The sequence below is a fragment of the Kryptolebias marmoratus genome, linkage group LG14 (genome assembly GCF_001649575.2).
Source record: "Kryptolebias marmoratus isolate JLee-2015 linkage group LG14, ASM164957v2, whole genome shotgun sequence".
Classification (NCBI taxonomy): Eukaryota; Metazoa; Chordata; class Actinopteri; order Cyprinodontiformes; family Rivulidae; genus Kryptolebias; species Kryptolebias marmoratus.
The window spans coordinates 19,337,226-19,355,389 of record NC_051443.1 but is presented as its reverse complement, the minus strand read 5'-3'; the positions used below and the strand labels follow the sequence as shown (position 1 = coordinate 19,355,389).

The window sequence follows — 18,164 nt, the reverse complement described above, 5'->3', positions numbered from 1 at the left end:
ACTCAACTTTACTTTTGTAAAACTACTTTTATAGTACTTTACCTCACTGAAGCCAAGTTTTACAAGTTGCTTATGGTGAAACTTTATTGCTTTAGCTTTATAGTTTTTATATGGAAGAAATAAAAAAATCTGACTACCAATATGGACTTTTGCAAGTAATCTATTAATGTAACAAAATATCTGTATAGTCAAGTAAAGGTGGAAAATTGTTTTATGTAAACCAATGAATTACTGTTTATGTTGGGCTGAAAAAAATCAGCTGTTTCATTCTTCAGTTTGAGTTTTAATACAACAAAGTATTTTACAATAGTTAAAATATGTCCAAATGTTGCATTTCCCAAGTACGCCAAAAGTGGGGGCTCTTGGCTATTAAATGTTTGGAACAGAAATCGGGAACCGTGAAATGTTTTGTGCTTTGAACAAAAAGAAGAGCAATGGGCGGTGCGCGCCTCGTCCGCGGATGAAACGCATTTCTCTGAGTATATTTTGAAGCACATTTTAACCTTAAATGCATGCGCTTCTTGTATGTAAAGCACGGGATGCAGTTGTTTAGCTCGGTTGGTGTTGTGCTAAAAAAAGCACCCCTTCCGTCAAACGCATCCTCATCACGGGAAGCGCTTTTCAAGGAAGCTCTCAGGCGCACCCCTGATTTACATACACATCAAAATAGAATATCTGTACACTTTCGTAATAGTTGCAAGCAAACACAAACCAGTTTTTTTCCTCCTACTTTTGATCTCTCTTTTTTTTTTCAGCGAATACGACTGAGCTTCCCGTGACGGGGGAGGGTGCCTTTTTTTGGCACAACACCGTCATCACAACAACGGCTGTCAGAGTCCCTGCTACACACTCCCCGTTTGTCAAAACAGCTAGCTTGGCAGAAGCTGCTCTTACTTCTGGAGACGGGACCTTGTTTTAATTTAAAACGTAGCAACACAACAAGGTAAGGCTTAATGCGTGTCAGAGCACGTCTTCAGCGGCTGTGTTGTCGGCTGAACGCTACTACCAGCGACATCGGGAGAGTCGCACTAGCATCACTGAACGCCTATTTCCGCAACAGCAGCTGTATCGTGACAGATGTTGCAGCTGCTAACGTTAGCCGAGCCGCTCGACTTTGACGCCTAAAGAGCCGAGGTAGCTCGCTTTGGGACCCGAGACGACGAAAACGCCGTAGCTTTTTTATTTTTTATTTTATCTAAAAACCCGTCAAAGTCAACGTGAACAAGTCGCTAATAAGTTAGCTATTATTACCTTCCAGCAGAAAAGCTGAGAGCGAATTCCCGTGTTCCCTGTTAATGTTAACGATTTGTTCGTCGGATTCGTGGTTTAATGATGTCTTGACGTGTTAGATATGAGAATTTATCAACTACTCGCATTAAAACATTTTAATAGTCTTTGGGATTATGCAGCATAAGTTACAATGAAAATCCTAAATTGCATAACATTAATTCTTGCCCAGACGCTATTGTTAATCTGAACTGAATGCTAGTATTATCAAAATTTAGAATTTCTTTTAGTCTGATGGCATGAACACAGTTAAAATAATGATAAGTTTTAACCACCAGTAATAACAATCAGTGTCACCATGTCTTGTCTTAACAGGTGTCATTTAGGACCTTATTTCAGACCAGATCCTGGTGATCATTTAGTTTGTTTATAATTTGCTTTTTTGAACATTGTCAGAAATGATACTTTAGGACATTGTTAAACATCTATGGTTTAGTAAATCATAGTTATCTCGTGAGCTCTCAGTTATTTGATGTTTATATAGTGTTTGTTTGAACTTGAAGGTGGTGTAAAAGGATACAACTACTTGAGGTTCAAAAAAAAAACATTATATGACTATATAGTAGGCGATGCCCCACCTATCATTTCCTGATCTGCTGATAAAAAGCTGTTTTTAGTTTGCAAAACAGTCTGACTAATATAGGTGAATGTACGTGTCCGAGTTTTTTGAAGGATTTTAAAGGTAATTTATTTTAATTTGTTTCAAATTGCAATTTTTGTGCCTTGGAAAGGACGCCGTAACGTTTCTCCCTTTTAAAGTATTAATAAATGTATTATACTGTATGCTTTATTTGCACGTTACCTGGCTGCACCTGGCGTCCTTTTAAAAATGTTGTTAAAACACAACATTTGTCATACTGTTTGTTTGTATGTGTTATTTACGAAGAAGTATTCTAGATGAATGTCATATTGGTGATTAATTAAGAACATTCCCCTAATTGTACCTTTGACGTTCTAGGTATGTTTGCTGTTGATTCGTAGGTTGTTGCTCAGTGTTACCATTTTCAGATTCTTTGGTATAATCAGCCGTGCGAGAACAGTGTAGTTAAGTAACTCCAGCACATCCTTCATTCCATTTACAGAAGCTTATCTGCTGCAGATCGCTGACAGTGTTGGCCTGTTGATCTTTTAATGAAGCTGGGGATCCTGCTCTGATCCAGATGGCCCTGTTCTGTGCTGGTACGCTTGTAGGACCGTGTCCGTCTCACCATTAATGCTATACGTAGATTGGAACCCCAGGCTTTAATAAGTACTCCCTTCACCTCCCTTCATGCTCAGATCGTAAAGGTTAGGTCATGTGATTATGGTAATAAGAGGCATCGCATGGCATCTGGAGCTACGCAGCATCTGGCTCATCTGGCCTTTGTTCGTCGTGATGCTGCTGTGATCATCTTGGATCAGGGAAGTTAAAGGCTTTTATCCCGCAGTTCCATTATTTATAATATCCTGTCTCTTGATGTGATGTTTCGGTCCACAGATGTCTGATGATTTTTTTTTTATCTTTACTGTGAATTAACACCAGTTGCTGAGCACCTGTTTTTTGATATTCCACAAGTTTTGTTGAAGGTTTGGATGCATTTTTGTTTTGTGTCGATCCGATCTGAGCTAGACTAACAGTGGTTTTGGTGTTGTCTTAAACTTCCTTTGCAAATATTGGCTGCTGATGGCAAAATATTAACAGAAGTCACTGTTTGCTTTAACAGCATGCATCAAGCCGCTCTCTAATTGATTGATACTTTGAGCAAATTTCTACACTTGCCAGGCTGCAAAGAGGTTTGTCATGTCATTATCAGTTATGAAACTCCACAAACTGCCTGTGGTGTAAGTGGAAATATGACTTCATGTGTTTCTTACAGTTTATCAAAGTAGGTCAAGCATGATAAGTAGCCTCCGCTCCTTAGATATAAAAAGCCTGCTGTAGCTGTGATTTTTTAGTGTCACGACTCTGTATTTTTCTCAGCCGCGCTGAGGCTTAGTGTTCTGATCTGGGAATGTTGTGATAATTTTAAGAGGCGGAGATTGCTTTTAAAACTGGATTTCAGGAGCTTTATTTTCAGCTCCGTGCTAATAGCACCATTTCACATGAGCGGTACTTTGTCTGCTTTTTAGAATACACTGTTCGGAAAAATCGAAGGCCAGAATATGTCTTTTCTGCCAGAAATAAGCAACACTTGGACGGCGCAGTAAATGCTGAGCAGAGTAGAAAATCAGGCTTTCTTGGTGTGATGTAACGTCTGAAAATAATGTAACTGTGCAGCCATTTTGAAACAAAAGATACAAGCAGCTTCCCATGAAACAGCCATTAGCATTCTTCTGGTTAGTTTTGCCTATATATAGGCATGAAGGCCACCTGAAGTGGGTGTCTCCTCCCACATATGATGCTTATTCAACACTTGGCTGGAGCACCCACTGTCTTGTTTATTTTAAGGTTTCCTTTTGTTTTTTTATGTATCTGTTAAGTTTCTCAGGCATACAATTACATCTCCATAATCCTCCTGAAGCTCTGATGCAAATTGCATCCTTTTTCTTTTTTTAATTTTTTTTATTCCATTTTTCAGATTTCAAGAATATAAGCAGAGTGGCCTAAGCGATGGAAAATGTGCTGTTGAAATTATGCAAGAAAGTGCTTCGGTTCAGATAATGATTATGCGTGTTGTATAACTGACTTCAAAAGCAGACTGAAACTTTGCTCTTAGAGACATTTTTTTTACGCTGTATCTGCTTATCAGAAGTGAAATTTGCAAAACTAGATGTGTTTGCATGAATTAATTAACACCTAACATAATGTGTTGGGTAAAATTCGAGGCTCCACGGATGGTTTGTTTGGAAGGAGCTACGTCGACTTGTGTTTCAGAGTAGGTGATTAGTATTTCTGATTGTGTTTCCAGCATCTATTTATGACATTATTATTATGCCGCCACTGATGGCGATAATGTTTTTGCCTGTGTCAACCCCATTCAAGATGGAGGCCACAGCTAAGCAGTCTCAGCAAATACAAAAATAGCTGCAACTCAGCCAAGTTTACAGATATTGTAGGGAAATCTGGAGTGGTTGTATCTGAGAGTCATATCCAAGACATACTTTGAGCACAAACTGATTGCACCAGATCTGTGTTCAAAACTTTGCCATCAGCTATTTCTGTCGACTCTGCCTGCCTGTTAGCAAAATACATCTTGTGAACCACTGGCTGGATTTTAATGAAACTTTTAGAAAGTAATTATCAGATCACACAAGATGTTCTAATATGAGACTTAAAAAACATGGACAGTTCAGCAATATAATGGTGTTTGTCCCAGATGTCTTTGGGTTGCAGGTTTTGTAGACACCAGCCAATAACAGCTTGCAGTTGTCTTAAAAATAGTTTTGCTCTGTCTTCTTCTATGTTCTCTGTGTGGAAATCTACAGCACACTCACACATAGAGGCATCTGAGAGCAAAATAAAGAAATCTAGCTTAATATCTGACAATGCAGCAGCCTCCCACAGAGCCATGTGTAGGTGTGCAGCTCAAGAACAGAACTGCTCGGAAACAATCGGTAAACAAAACCTGATTTCTTTGATTTGCTTTGGTTTTCTATGGCCGGCTGCAGTCTGTTTTCAACAATACATTTCTCAAGCACTAACTACTTTATCTAACGTTCGTGCTTATGAATCACAAAACAACAATTCTCAACATTTCTAAAGAGTACTATTATATTTTTAATTTTATATTTTGCTTTTGTATCTTAGGCACAGTTCCTGTTGAAATTCCCATCTGATGGAGCGGTGGCTGTCAGTCTTTGTGGAGAGGCACCATGTTTCCCTGTCACGTAACCCCCTGGCCCTCTGCTGAGCCCCCAGCGTCGTGCAGCAGCCATGAGCCCGCACAACCTCTGCCAGATCTGCTGTGCAGCTGTCCCACTCCACCTTTAAACGCTGACTCGGAGACGCCGTCCCCGGATCCCATGGAGTCTCTCATCGTGGTCACAGAGTATGAACCCAGCAGACCGCCTGGGCAGGCCGGGGAGGACGAGGTAAGATGAACTATACTCCGATTTATACTGTGTACAAAATGAGTCAAACAGATATTTACTTCACTGCAAAATGTAAATAAATGTATTTAAACATAATGTGTCACTTTAGGTGGAAGAAATGGACAGCTCTGAGGCGCCCGAGCCAACCTCCTCCACAGCGGCAGCTTTCCGGCCTCCATTCTGTGACCTGCTGTCCCACACAGTTGGTCGGCCAGAGGCTCTGCTGCCCGGAGGCCAGGAGCAGAGGGGCAGATTGAGCCTGTCTGACCGGAAACTCTCTCTGCAGGAGCGCTCACAGACTGCACCCTCACCCTGCAGCTCCCCTGGACTTAACGGGCGCTATATTTACCCGTCGTTACCGTACTCCCCCATCACGTCACCCCACTCCTCTCCACGTCTGCCCCGCCGGCCCACTGTGGAGTCGCACAGTGTCTCCATTACCGATCTGCAGGTATGATAAAGTGATTTCACTTTTAAGGTTTAAAAAAAAAAATCGGTATAGTTTATTTATTGAAGTTTAATCTTTACACTTCTTAGAGATGCACAGGTTTTGGTAACAAAGTTGTTACTGATCAGATAAAATGGAAATAAATTAACTAGTTATAGGCCACATGCTGTGCAGTTGTAATCCTGATTATATAATTTTTGGAGTTTTGAGCCATCTGACCCACTGTATTCTCTTGAGGGGTGTGTATTGCATAAAACATCACACATGGATGGACGAACTCAGACTGACACAGAACCAGGCTCCAAAAGTGCTTCTGTTTAACATCTGTTAGTGTTCAATATGATCAAACTTGACTTAAAATAAGTAGACCTATGTGTGCATTTGTCTCAAAAGCAGCAGCACAGTGGTAAAGACCAAGTTTTGTGGATGCCAAGGTAAGGTTTTGTAAGATGTAGGTAGTAGCTGTGTTAGATGTAGATGTGAGTAGCATTTCTCTAAGGATAGCAACCTGCAGAAGTTCTTTGATGCTGGAAGGAGGTTTTGTTTTCAGTGTTGTATTTTGTAGATGATAGAGGTTCATTATTTAGCAGTCATCCTTTTTACAGGGATTAACATTATCGTAGGTTTAGTGCCATGTAGAAAATAATCCAGAAATACTTTGATTAGATTCTAGGGTTGGGTGACTGGATGAATCTATCATTACTGGCGATTTTAGGGACCAAATTTTCCACTTTATTTTAGCAAGTTTTACTTGACCTGTCTGTTATTAGCATGACAAAACTGCCTGAAGCTCCTGTTGCACAGATTCAGTACATTTCTTGAGTTTTAAAACCAAAAAAATACCAAATCAGTGACTTTGTATTCTTTAGACCACAAATAGTCCGCTTCCACTGTTGTACTGAGAACAGGAATTGCTCTGTTTGCTCCTGCTTAAAACAAAAAAAACAAAGCTTAGACACTTACAAGAATATGACATCAATCGATGGTTGTTGGACTGATGATGGATGATCAAAAATCTTCAGCCTGTCACCCAACCCTGGTAGGTTCTGGAGTATCATAGTAGCTCCTTCTTGTGTTTTAAATCTCCATTGCTTTTCGCTGTAAAACAAAACCTTTACTATTCTAAACCTGCTCCCACCACACATCTGTTTGATAATATCTCTTCTACAACTCAGAGCACATTTGTTTAGATTTGCATACTTATTATAACCCAACTGTAATCCTGTCATTTTTTTTATATAGGAAAGTTTAATTATTTCTAGGATTAAGCTAACAAACACATTTACTGGAAACCCAAAAATGTTTGAACTCACTTGTCTAGTTTTCTTGCTAACAAAGTAAAATATGCTACAAAACTGCTAAAACCGAAGATAAAATTTGACTTGATTTAGCAGATAGACATTTTTATGAACAGAGTTTAAAATGCAGATAATTCAAATGTAAAGAATAATTTAGTAAAATGTTATTGTGCATGGCTTTCTTTGTGATTTTGAGGAAGAACAGATTTTGAATGCCCAAAATGCACCGTATCTGAGGTGTGTAATTGCTGATGTGATTCCTTTTGAAAAGAAACAGATTTTTCCCCTTTTCTTTCTGCTTTTTTCTCTCTCTTTCTCCTCAAGGACTGCGTTCAACTCAACCAGTACAAACTGAAGGATGAGATTGGAAAGGTACCATCTGAGACAACTCTCTGTGATTGCTCCCTTTTCACTGACTCTCCTATTTCCTTCGCCCCACCGCCTACTGCATGTCTGTCAAGTAAACGCACATCATCAAGGACAACAGCCTCTGATATCCTCTCTCCCGGCTGTCCTCATTTTCCCAAACTCTGTGTAAAGCACCGGGGCCATGGGAGAGTTGGAAAATGGATGAAAGGCTGGTATAAATAGTGCTCTCTAAGGGTTGTGCTAGGCTTTCTGAATAGAAATGTGTGTGTGTGTGTGTGTGAGAGAGAGAGCGAGGGAGAGGGTGTGTGTTCACATTTTAGAGACTGTTGGTTTTCAAGCAGAATGAGTCTGACTTTCAGATAGGGGGTGGGAATCTTTGGGCACCTCACGATGCGATTATAAAATGATTATGGATGCATCTTGATCCACCCATAATCCCACTTCAAACAAAATCCTGAGTATAGACTCTCTCAGACCTAAAAGAAACCATTTTTTTTTTTTTGCTTACCACAGTAAAAAACAGTTTTCATTCATACAGTGTTTTCAAGAACTAAATGAAAAAGAAACAAGTTAAAATACTGAGTACGGCGACATAAGATTTTGTGGCAATTTTTGTCCATGCATCACATATTAGAGGTATTTTATCCACTTCCTTCAGTGTTTCCATGATTTTATTTTTGGTCTTGTTGTAGAGTGTGGGAATGGCCGTGTTAGTATCCTTGACATAAGGTTTTGTTGTAGCTCCAAAGGGTGCAACATAAGGTAGTATTTCACTTGGAAGCAACTGTTGGAGACTAGTTGATTACTCAAAATTGTGGGAAATTAAGTGAAATTGCCATTGCAGTCTCACTGAATTCACATAGTTTGTGACCAAGTGACCAGTGAGCTGTGCAGCTCTGTTTCGCACAGCCTGTGTTCATGTTCACGGCTTGTAGAAACATACTCTAGGACATGCACATTATTTGTTGCCCAACCCTGCCCACATTGAACCTACCTCGGCTCATTCTGTACTCTCCTTGGCAGCCACTTTCATGTTTATGTTTTGATCTACTTTTTTCAAATGAAGGTTGAGATCGAGTACCCTCGCAAACTATTTTAGAACAATCTAGAGACTCCCTCGTGAATGCCGTTTACCAACAAATATCCAGCAGTCACAGCCCAGATACTACCTTTATCAGCACTATCAACAGCTGGCAGTTTTTCTCCTCCTCTAGGGTGAAACGTGTACACAGCTTGCACATAGTGTGACTCATGTGAACATAATTTTCATAGAAACTAAGGCGCTTTGGAACACTGGCTTTGAATGCAGAAGACGTCACTTGCTCTTGGTTGTGTCTCTGTCTCGTGCTCGCTATAAACTGTTCAGGTGCTGCACTTCTGCATTTCAGAGTTCCACCTTTTGCAGTTCTCATGATGTTATTAACAATAAATAATAATCTATTTTTTGACCCTTTAAATTGATTTAGACTCGTTTATATCCGCATGGAGATGTATCTAAAAACAGATTACAACCCTCACCCATACTTTCAGTGTGTACGTTGTAGATGGACATGTTGATGTGTGGAGTTCTGAGCCCAGTGGAGACAATTAAAGCCTTTTAGGATTGTTGGAGAGGCTCCTGTTATCAGATCATCTCTTGGACTGAGGGATGAGCTATCTGCTGCCTCTCCATGCTACAATCTGCTCCCCCAGCAGGATTCGATCCTGCCCTCTCTCTCTCCCACTCTCTCTCTCTCTGTTGGTTTGTGTGTGTGTGTGTATGGGTTTGTCTGCACAGGCCTCTAATTGGGCCTACTTTCTGTCCTGAATTTCCTGTGTGTGGGAAGGGGAGCTTGATAGCACAAACCAGATCCAGTTAATTAGCCTGAAATCAAAAATGAAAGAGATGAGAGATGATTTGAATTTCTCTGTTCTCTCTTTGAAGCAGCTGGTACTCTTTCAGTGTACACTGTCAGCCCCCACACTTCCTGTGTGGGGAAAGTGTGTATTTCTATGTATTATTAATGTTTGTTTTCCACATTAATGTGTTTTTTTTTCCTTTCCTCATTTCTACTTGTAGTCATCGGCTTTATTCTCTTTTTATAGGGCTCTTACGGTGTTGTCAAACTGGCTTACAATGAGGATGACAACACATACTATGTAAGTTCTTCATGAACACAGTATTACAAATATTAAAACTCTTGTCTGTCTCACTTGCTTTTCATCTCTTGTCACATATCACACACCCTACACCCACTGTCTAATCTTACATTAATCAAACCCTCCTTGTGTCACTTACTGATATATTATATATTTAATTTAAAAACTCTTCATGTGGAAATGAGAATCTCCTGATAAACTGACTTCACAGAGTTGTGTAAAATGCGGCACCTGCAGAAATTCTCATTTAGCTGCGTGACAGCCACTGAAAATGAGTTGGGGATTATTTTAATAATTGACAAACTCCACATGTCACATTTTATAGTGATTATAGTATTGTCATGATGACTGAGCGCATTGAGCTAGATTATTAAAAATCAGTTCAAACCTTCATGATGTGACTGTTCTCTCTGTTGAACTCAGCGGATGCCAACTTTAGCACCATATTTTCCACACTATAGGTAGCACTGGATTATAATATGCACTGTTAATGAATGAACCTTTGTCATAGATAAGGCGCACTGGACTATTAAGCGAAACAAAACAGCCCCCTGCCTTTTCGGAGAATACCGCATCAATGTAAGCGTCACCAAGCACGGAGCCCTGCGAGACGATACAAAGCACGATTATAACTGAGCCTTAATGTTGCGAGTGGTGTGGGTTTGTAGTTTACCAAAGTGGTACTAAAACATCACGACTTCTTCCATATATAAGGTGCTCTGGATTATAAGGCGCACTGTCGTTTTTTTGAGAAAGTTGAAGGCTTTTAAGTGCGCCTTATAGTCCGGAAATTATTGTAATGATTAACAGGAAATAACTGGGGAAAATATAGCTCAGTGGTGCAGTGATCGGAAGATTAGTGGTTTGATCACCAACCCACATTTACAATACATTATCTGTATTATCTAAGTTGGAAGAAAATAGCATTGCTTACAAATAAAGTGTGTACATACACCCGTACTATTGCATCAGTCTATAATACTATCCAAAAATTAATACAAATTTAATTCAGTTTAACATACTGCTGGAGGGGTTTTAAGTTATGTATTATTCTAAAACCTTTTTTTTTAAACAAAAATATCTTAATACTTCATATTATGAATGCTGGTGAACTTGGACATTTCATTTTGTTCCTTCATGTTTTTAACATGTTTTAATGACAGTAAACATAATTGAAATATTCAAGTTAATATATTTTTTAAAGAAAACCTGTTTTATTAAGGATCTTTAATCATCAGGCCGAAACATGTGGAAGAAATCCTGCATGTGTTGACTTGGTGTCATTCACACTCCAAGTCTTCTTCCACTCAGAATCTAGCTTTTAACTTTACTTGTGCTGATGAAATTGGACAGCATCATATAAAAGATGTTCTTGGTTGGAAAGAAGTTCATGTAGTAGATGCTGGGACAGTCATCTGTACAGTTTGTAGGTGTATGAGTGGGCGCTGGGTCTTACTTTGCCAATGTTTCTTTTTTTCTGGGCTCTCCCACTCTCCCCTTTTTCTTTTCCTTCAATCCAATTCCATTTCTCGTGCAGGCGATGAAGGTTTTGTCCAAGAAGAAGCTGATGAGGCAGGCAGGCTTCCCACGTAAGTAAGAGCCTGTAGGTAGTCCCTTTTCCATCCTTCCTCCTGTCCCTCACTAATCACTCTTTGTCCCTTTCTCCTCCGTCAGGGAGACCGCCTCCCCGTGGACCCAAAGCGCTCCCTGAGGGTCCCGCTCAACCTAAAGGGCCACTGGAGCGAGTTTATCAAGAGATTGCCATTCTTAAAAAATTGGACCATCCTAATGTAGTCAAACTCGTAGAGGTGGGTAAGAAAACATACGTCTAGTTGGATTTTGTTTATGATTGTAAACATGTCTTTTAAATCAGTCTGTGGAGTGTTTTATAAATTTAAAGTGCAGATCGTCAAACTCCTGGGGTTCAGTTTTGGCCTCTTTCATCCTCGGCAGAATGAGACAGTTAGGAGGATGGATAAAGATGAAAACTAGATTGATTTTTTACAGTAAAATCCTGTCAATCAGATTTTCAGGAACCACAAATACATTCATTGTGTTCCACCTTAAAATGAATGTGGAAGTCAGAGCTGTTTTGTATTCGTGTTAACATCACGGAAAGAAATACCTCCACACTATTATTAGTAATCCCATTGCATGTGAATTTAATTTGACCACAAACAAAAGATGTGTATTGGAGTGTCTGTGTTTGTGTTTCATCCGTCTGTGTTTTGGCACCAGGTTTTGGATGACCCCAGCGAGGACCATCTGTACATGGGTATGTTTCTGCCAGGCAGTCAGCCCTCGGAGCAACACACACACACACACACACGTTATACAAAGAGTCTTACATAAAGAAAGCATTTGATGAGCTCATTTCAAATCCATCTTAGAAAACATTTTGTGTGTTGTCAAATGGAAAAGTTTCCCTCACTATTTTCAACTGTGTTTTTGTCGCAGTGTTCGAGCTGGTGAAACAAGGGTAAGTTAAGCTTCTTTTATGGAAATGGATGCAACCCTGGAATGGGCTTAATCTCATTAGTTATGATTGCTAATTTTATGCGTGTGTTTGTGTATCTGTTAATTCTCCCTCGTGTGTATTCAGGGCAGTGATGGAGGTGCCAACAGATAAACCCTTCAGTGAGGACCAGGCACGTTTTTACTTCAGGGATTTACTCAGAGGAATTGAATATTGTGAGTCTTCACAACTCCTTACGTTTTTTTTTCTTACGTTTTTTAACCTTTTCTTGCTAGTCCAATCTGTGGACTGTTTTCTGACTGACAGCACATTATAGCTTAAACAGGTCTAAAAGCAATCAGAACAAACATTAAACCAAAGAAACCCACCTACACAACATCCTGTAATCCACTTTTATTATCAAAATCACAATAAAACAGATATTATATTGGATTTTGATAAATAGTTGTATGCAGATGAAAGTGGTTTAGATGAAGAAAGTGGTATGAGCACTATCCGAATGCAATCTGATCACTTACTTTATCTATATCTATTTGCTTTCAGATTATTTATTACCAATGTAGATACACTGTCAGTGTGAAAGACTCAATACAGCTTTTTTATTTTTACTTTAAATGTAGGTTGATATAGACAATTACCTGCTTAAACTGGAACAATTTTGTTTCAAAACTATGCTGTAGTTATAGTTTTATTGATGTGTGTCTAAATTTGACTTGTATGGTTCAATAAACAATTATAAGCACTCACTGTGTTATCAAGATCTGCACTTGTTCTTTAAATCTCCCCCTGCTTTTTCCACGAGTCCTTTATCTGAGCCGTTCTTGACTCCAGCCTCCTACAAGGCTCATTTCACATCATCTCTCCCGCTCTTAATGCGTTTCTGCACGGGAGAAGTGATTTTGCTCAAGTGTTGTCTAGGAGACTAGTGCCGAGGAAAGGAGAGGGAGGACTCTGCATCAAGGATAGAAAAAAGTCAGAACTTTTTATAGAAGTCACTGTGTTCACAGGAATAAAATGTGCTTGTTTTAATTTATGGGCGTGGCACAGTGGCATAGTGGTTAGAGTTGTTGTCTCCAGCAAGAAGGTTGCAGGTTCGCTTCCCGGCCTGGGGCCTTTCTGGGTGGAGTTTGCATGTTCTCCCTGTGAACACGTGGGTTTACTCCGGGTACTCCGGTTTCCTCCCACAGACCATAAAACATGCATGTTAGGTTAATTGATGACTCTAAAATTGTCCCTAGGTGAGAGTGTGAATGGTTGTTTGTCTCGTTCGTCTATATGTGGCCCTGCGATGGACTTGCGACCTGTCCAGGGTGTCCCCCGCCTCTCGCACAGTGACTGCTGGGGATAGGCACCAGCTACCCGCGACCCGGAATGGAGAAGCAGTTAAAGAAAATGGATGGATGGATGGATGGATGTTTTAATTTATAGTATATGTTAGGAACTTCAAACTGCTGCTGACCCCAAAACAGTTCAGATTTTCTTACTGTCGCGTTTTAGATAGAGAATAAAAGAATGTTCAGGCAATACGCTAACATAACCGTGTTGTTTTTAACAGTACATTACCAGAGAATCATCCACCGAGACATCAAACCCTCGAACCTGTTGGTGGGAGAAGACGGGCACATCAAGATTGCAGACTTTGGAGTCAGTAACCAGTTTGAGGGAGCTGACGCTCTGCTGACCAGCACAGTGGGAACGCCTGCTTTCCTCGCGCCGGAAACTCTTTCTGAGACCAGAAAGAATTTCTCTGGGAAGGTGAAGCAACGTTTAGCTAACTACTGCCACCTGGAGATGATTTTCAGTAATGCAAGAAGTTGTGTTTTTTCTATTTTCTTTATATTATTGTCCATGTTTCCTATTTTTTCATTTTTTTTGTGCTGTTATAGTCAAGTGTCACGGTATTCACAGGGTGTTTGTTTTCCTCAAAGGCTCTGGATGTTTGGGCCATGGGAGTGACTCTTTATTGCTTCGTCTTTGGCGTGGTGAGTTGGTGCATTAGGCAGAAATAGACAAGCTTGTTTTCTTAAGGTTTCTTCCGAACGTCTGTCTGACAGTTTTCCCTAAAAGGCAAATGTTTTCTTGTCTTTACAGTGTCCATTCATGGATGAGCGTATTCTCAATCTTCATCAAAAAATTAAAACGCAACCTGTGGTGATACCAGAACAGTACGTTTTGCATCTTATTTATATGTATGTATTTACTCAATTGTCACAGTTTCGTCTACAGCAGGGGTTTTCTTTCTGTTAACAGTGCTGACATATCAGATGATCTCAAAGATCTGTTGTTGAAAATGTTGGACAAGAACCCAGAGACAAGGCTATCAGTACCACAGATAAAGGTAAACGCTTTAATTACACATGGGATACTTGAACCCAAGCTTCAGATCATATGCAGTTTATCAATTTATCTTTAATTTTGGTTTGGATATATAACCTACAGTGCACAGTTTTTCTATCTGTAGCAATTTTGGACATTCAGAACCACCCATATTTATAAATATTGCTTAATAAATCAGTTGGCTCATTACATAAACATTATTGAAAAAACTTTTCACTAGTATCAGTGGCTTTGTGTCCAGGCACACCCATGGGTGACGAAGCAAGGTGCTGAGCCTCTTCCTCCCGAGGATGACAACTGCTCCATGCTGATTGAAGTGACCGAAGAAGAAGTGGAGAATTCTGTCAAACACATCCCGAGTTTAGCTGCTGTGGTGAGATTTTCACTTCATTTCTCTGCCACAGAAGCATAAACAAGCCCTCCATTTATAAATCATATTGATTGCTCTTTATTAGCTGTGTTAAGCAGGTGGAGGCCTTGTTGGCTTGTTGCCTTTTATTAAAGAAATTAGTTTGGACAGATTTAAATCCAGAAGGCAGATGTAGCATTGCTTATTCACACAGCTGCAGTTAAAACCAACAAATGTTTAGTTCACTATATTTTCAATTTGTTAAGATGCTTTATGTGCAGATCAAATATGGATTTTTGCCCTATGTAAGCTGGGTAATGAAGAGAAATATTACATTTTTGAAAGGGTCTATGAGCTCTCTGCACTAGTGTATCATGTTTAAGTATAATCTTTGAATTTGTGTCATTCTGTTCGAATGTTGTTGTTTTTTTCCCCCCAGATTCTGGTCAGAACCATGTTGAGAAAGCGCTCTTTTGGGAATCCTTTTGATTGGGGTCGGAAAGAGGACCGCAGCAGTTTGTGTGCCCCGGGACAAACACTCACGTGAGTCCTATTTACTGACAGTAAATGTTCCAACAGTAACATCTGCAGTCTGTGAGCAGTGTTTTCTCAGCGGCATATTATTTTGTAGAGCTGCTCGAGTCTTTTACTCTCAGATGGTATCAGTGTACACGGCCGGGGCTTGTTAGTGTTTGTCAGAGAAACCGTTTTTAGGCTGACAACATGTATCTCCTTTCTTCATGGCCTGCAGCAGAGGCAGATCAGGAGATGCTGCAAGTTTCACTGTAACAAAAGATACAACAAAATAAAGATCAAAAATATCAGGACGACCCTGTCCTGGTTATACTGTCACACTGTACAGTTTGTAGCATTGTTTGAGCAGCTGGTTTTCTTCAGTTTGAGATGGCCAAATACTCATGTGTGTTTTCACTCACCATTACTGGTAATGATCAGCGTTGACCGTCTTCACAAGCCCATGTGTCTGTATTGATCATAGTGACATCTTTGTTTTGGATGACCTTGGAGCTTTAAGGTTGCAAACATCTATCAGTGCTTTCTGATTTGGGCCTTTATGCACACATATTTCTCCTGACTTTCTAAATCCTGTCACATTTTTATGCATCATAGTAGCTGACAGGTTTATTTATTTATTTTTTTTAGAAATGTATTTTGAAGTGACTGATGGCTTTCTGACAGCGTGGTGAGCCACATCTCCATTCTGTTAAACCCAAAACCTTCACCTGTCAGCAATAAATCCTGCCACCGACTTCCAGAATATCATTACATGCACATTTTACAAATTGCTTTTTGCTTTTTGTCTTAACATTTTCAGTGCTTTCTGAGTGTGATATCTAGATTTTTAAGAAGTATTTTGTAAATAAGTAAAGTTTGTCTGTGAAGATGCTGATCTTTTTCTTTGTTCTTGCCTGTGTTAAATAAAAGTTGAAACAAATGACCCAATTTAAGATTAGGGAATTTTTTCTTATTATTTTTGCATTAAAACAAACTTTTCTTGTAATGCACTCTGCCTACAGTGGGAACTGGTAAATGGTAGCTTAGATTTCGCCTGTACACAACCTAAAGCACATTATTTTTGGTTTTGTGGGACTGGCACAGACCCACAGCGTTGCTCTGACTAATACTGTGTCTCTGTTGGTGTTGTGTAGGAAACAGGAGAGCGGTGACGGTGGGAGAAGTATGGGCCTGCCCTACGTAGGAGAGGACGAGGCTCTTTCCTGATACAGACGCTTTAATATGCACACTGAAATCTTCCTACCTGTAAATGCACAGCTCGACACCCCTTTACTCACTTTAATACTGTCAGCCGACAACTACGGACATAATCTTGGAAGGTGGACGCAAAAAAAGGACGTTTATAATCTGAGGCACTTTGGCAACAATTTCTTAACTTTAAACCTCTTTTTGTCTTCTTGTACAACTCAGTTTGGGGTTGTTGGATTTGTGACTGTCACGTGTGAACCCCAACCCTTGAACTTTGACCCTTTTTTTTTTTTCCTCATAACCCTCTTCTTCCTGTCCTGCATGCATTTATAGTCCAAGCATGCCTCGTCTCAGGCTTCAACTGTACAGTTTCAGGTTTAAACCTGGTTTAGCCTCTCATTTTACTCCTCGTTTTTTTTTTTTTTTTTTTACTTAACGAGACTTTCAGGTGCACACAGGACTTAGATACGAGAGATGGCGAAGGTTTAAGAGGAGTTTGTTTTCACTGCCGTGGTTCTCTTTAGCGTTTCTCGACGATGATCGAGTTCAGTCCGCTTGAAAGTAGCAGGGCCCTGTTTTGTATCATAGGTCAGAGAGAAGAATCTGTACAGTTTACCGCAAAGGAAAAAGGGAAATGAAAACACGTTTACTTCAGTAAAATGCATGCGTCTATTTTCTTAGTGCAAATATTTTAAAAGCTGTTTATCTAGATTCTCACATTTGATGTTCGGCACATTTTTTTCCCCCCACGTCTCTCATGTACTGCAATCAATATAGAGCTTTAAAATATGAAATTAATTAATATAGTGCTTTGTGAACAATCATATTTATTATGAATGCATATAGATGACTTTGGGAAAACTAGTGCTTTTAGTAGTTTTGTTTAAGTGAACAGTTTTTAGATGTTTGCTCTCAGTTTGAAATTCACTAAGCTGCAGTAAAATGAGAATTAAACATACTTGACCTGAGAAAAACAGAATGTTTGCAAAAAAAAAATCTGTAACCTCATTTTTTTTTGTTTGTTTGTCCAACATCGGTCTCTTCAGTCAGCAGGGGTGTAACGGGACGCGTATTTGTACCGTGGCCTTTGGGATGGGCACAGGGAACCAGATAAAGAATACGACAGTCACAGGCGAGCACCGCTCCTGTCCAGAAGCACATTTTAGGTAATTGCATTTTGCTAAAAGCCACGACAGAAAAGAAGCAGAGAAAGATGCTTTCTGAACCATCTAGATAAAAAAAAAAAAAAAAAACGAAGCCTGAGTGGTTCACAATAACACAGAGAAGCTTCTTGAAGACCTGTGTTGAAAAACACAGCTAATCAAGATGGCTGCAGAGGGGGGAGACGAGAGGCACATGTACACAAAAATCAAGGTACAAGAATGGTGCAGAGCATGTACATTTCAGGTGTAAACAAAAAGTTAACAAATGTACCGTTGCTCATGTTTATACCTTTTTAAGGTACAGAAGGAGCAACGAACCAGGCTGCCTTTTTAGGTATATTTCTGTGCTTTGATTTATTATTATATATGGCAAGGAGTTACTCCAAATAATCACAGCAAGCTTCATTTTCCCTCACTAGCATCCACTTGGTGAGAAGCTTGGTGAATGTTTCACAATGTTTTACTGATTTTGGTCAAATTAACTAAAGCAAACACTCCCTGTTTTTTTTTTCTTCCTATTTTTGTACAATTTTCTGAACCCAAGAAAGAGATACTTTTCTGGATT

General features: G+C 39.6%; 1 protein-coding gene across 4 annotated transcripts; it reads left to right on the top strand.

Annotated features, from left to right (window-relative positions):
* The first annotated feature begins 133 nt into the window (after positions 1 to 133).
* On the top strand, positions 134 to 17,703 carry LOC108232688 (calcium/calmodulin-dependent protein kinase kinase 2). Of its 4 annotated transcripts, none has more exons than XM_037979548.1 (20): positions 134 to 479; positions 756 to 943; positions 2,387 to 2,466; positions 2,566 to 2,853; positions 5,015 to 5,298; positions 5,408 to 5,749; positions 7,369 to 7,416; positions 9,499 to 9,552; positions 11,090 to 11,141; positions 11,227 to 11,360; positions 11,791 to 11,827; positions 12,010 to 12,031; positions 12,155 to 12,243; positions 13,584 to 13,783; positions 13,957 to 14,010; positions 14,120 to 14,193; positions 14,279 to 14,366; positions 14,607 to 14,738; positions 15,154 to 15,257; positions 16,382 to 17,696. In XM_037979548.1, exons 5-20 carry the CDS (start codon positions 5,080 to 5,082, stop codon positions 16,452 to 16,454), a joined length of 1,722 nt encoding a protein of 573 aa, XP_037835476.1. In that variant the 5' UTR covers positions 134 to 479; positions 756 to 943; positions 2,387 to 2,466; positions 2,566 to 2,853; positions 5,015 to 5,079; the 3' UTR covers positions 16,455 to 17,696. The 4 variants fall into 4 exon arrangements, with proteins under 4 accessions (XP_037835476.1, XP_037835475.1, XP_017266125.1 ...); XM_037979547.1 differs by having other exon boundaries at positions 2,370 to 2,466; XM_037979549.1 differs by lacking the exons at positions 134 to 479; positions 756 to 943 and adding an exon at positions 983 to 1,134 and having other exon boundaries at positions 2,370 to 2,466; positions 16,382 to 17,703.
* Positions 17,704 to 18,164: the final 461 nt, after the last annotated feature.

What these genes read in the sequence shown, in the direction of transcription:
- LOC108232688 (XM_037979549.1), top strand. Translation starts at nt 5,080, where the DNA reads ATGTTTCCCTGTCACGTAACCCCCTGGCCCTCTGCTGAGCCCCCAGCG. An exon ending in TCTCCATTACCGATCTGCAG is followed by an intron (nt 5,750 to 7,368) that starts GTATGATAAAGT and finishes TTTCTCCTCAAG; the next exon opens with GACTGCGTTCAACTCAACCA. An exon ending in TCCCGAGTTTAGCTGCTGTG is followed by an intron (nt 14,739 to 15,153) that starts GTGAGATTTTCA and finishes TTTTCCCCCCAG; the next exon opens with ATTCTGGTCAGAACCATGTT.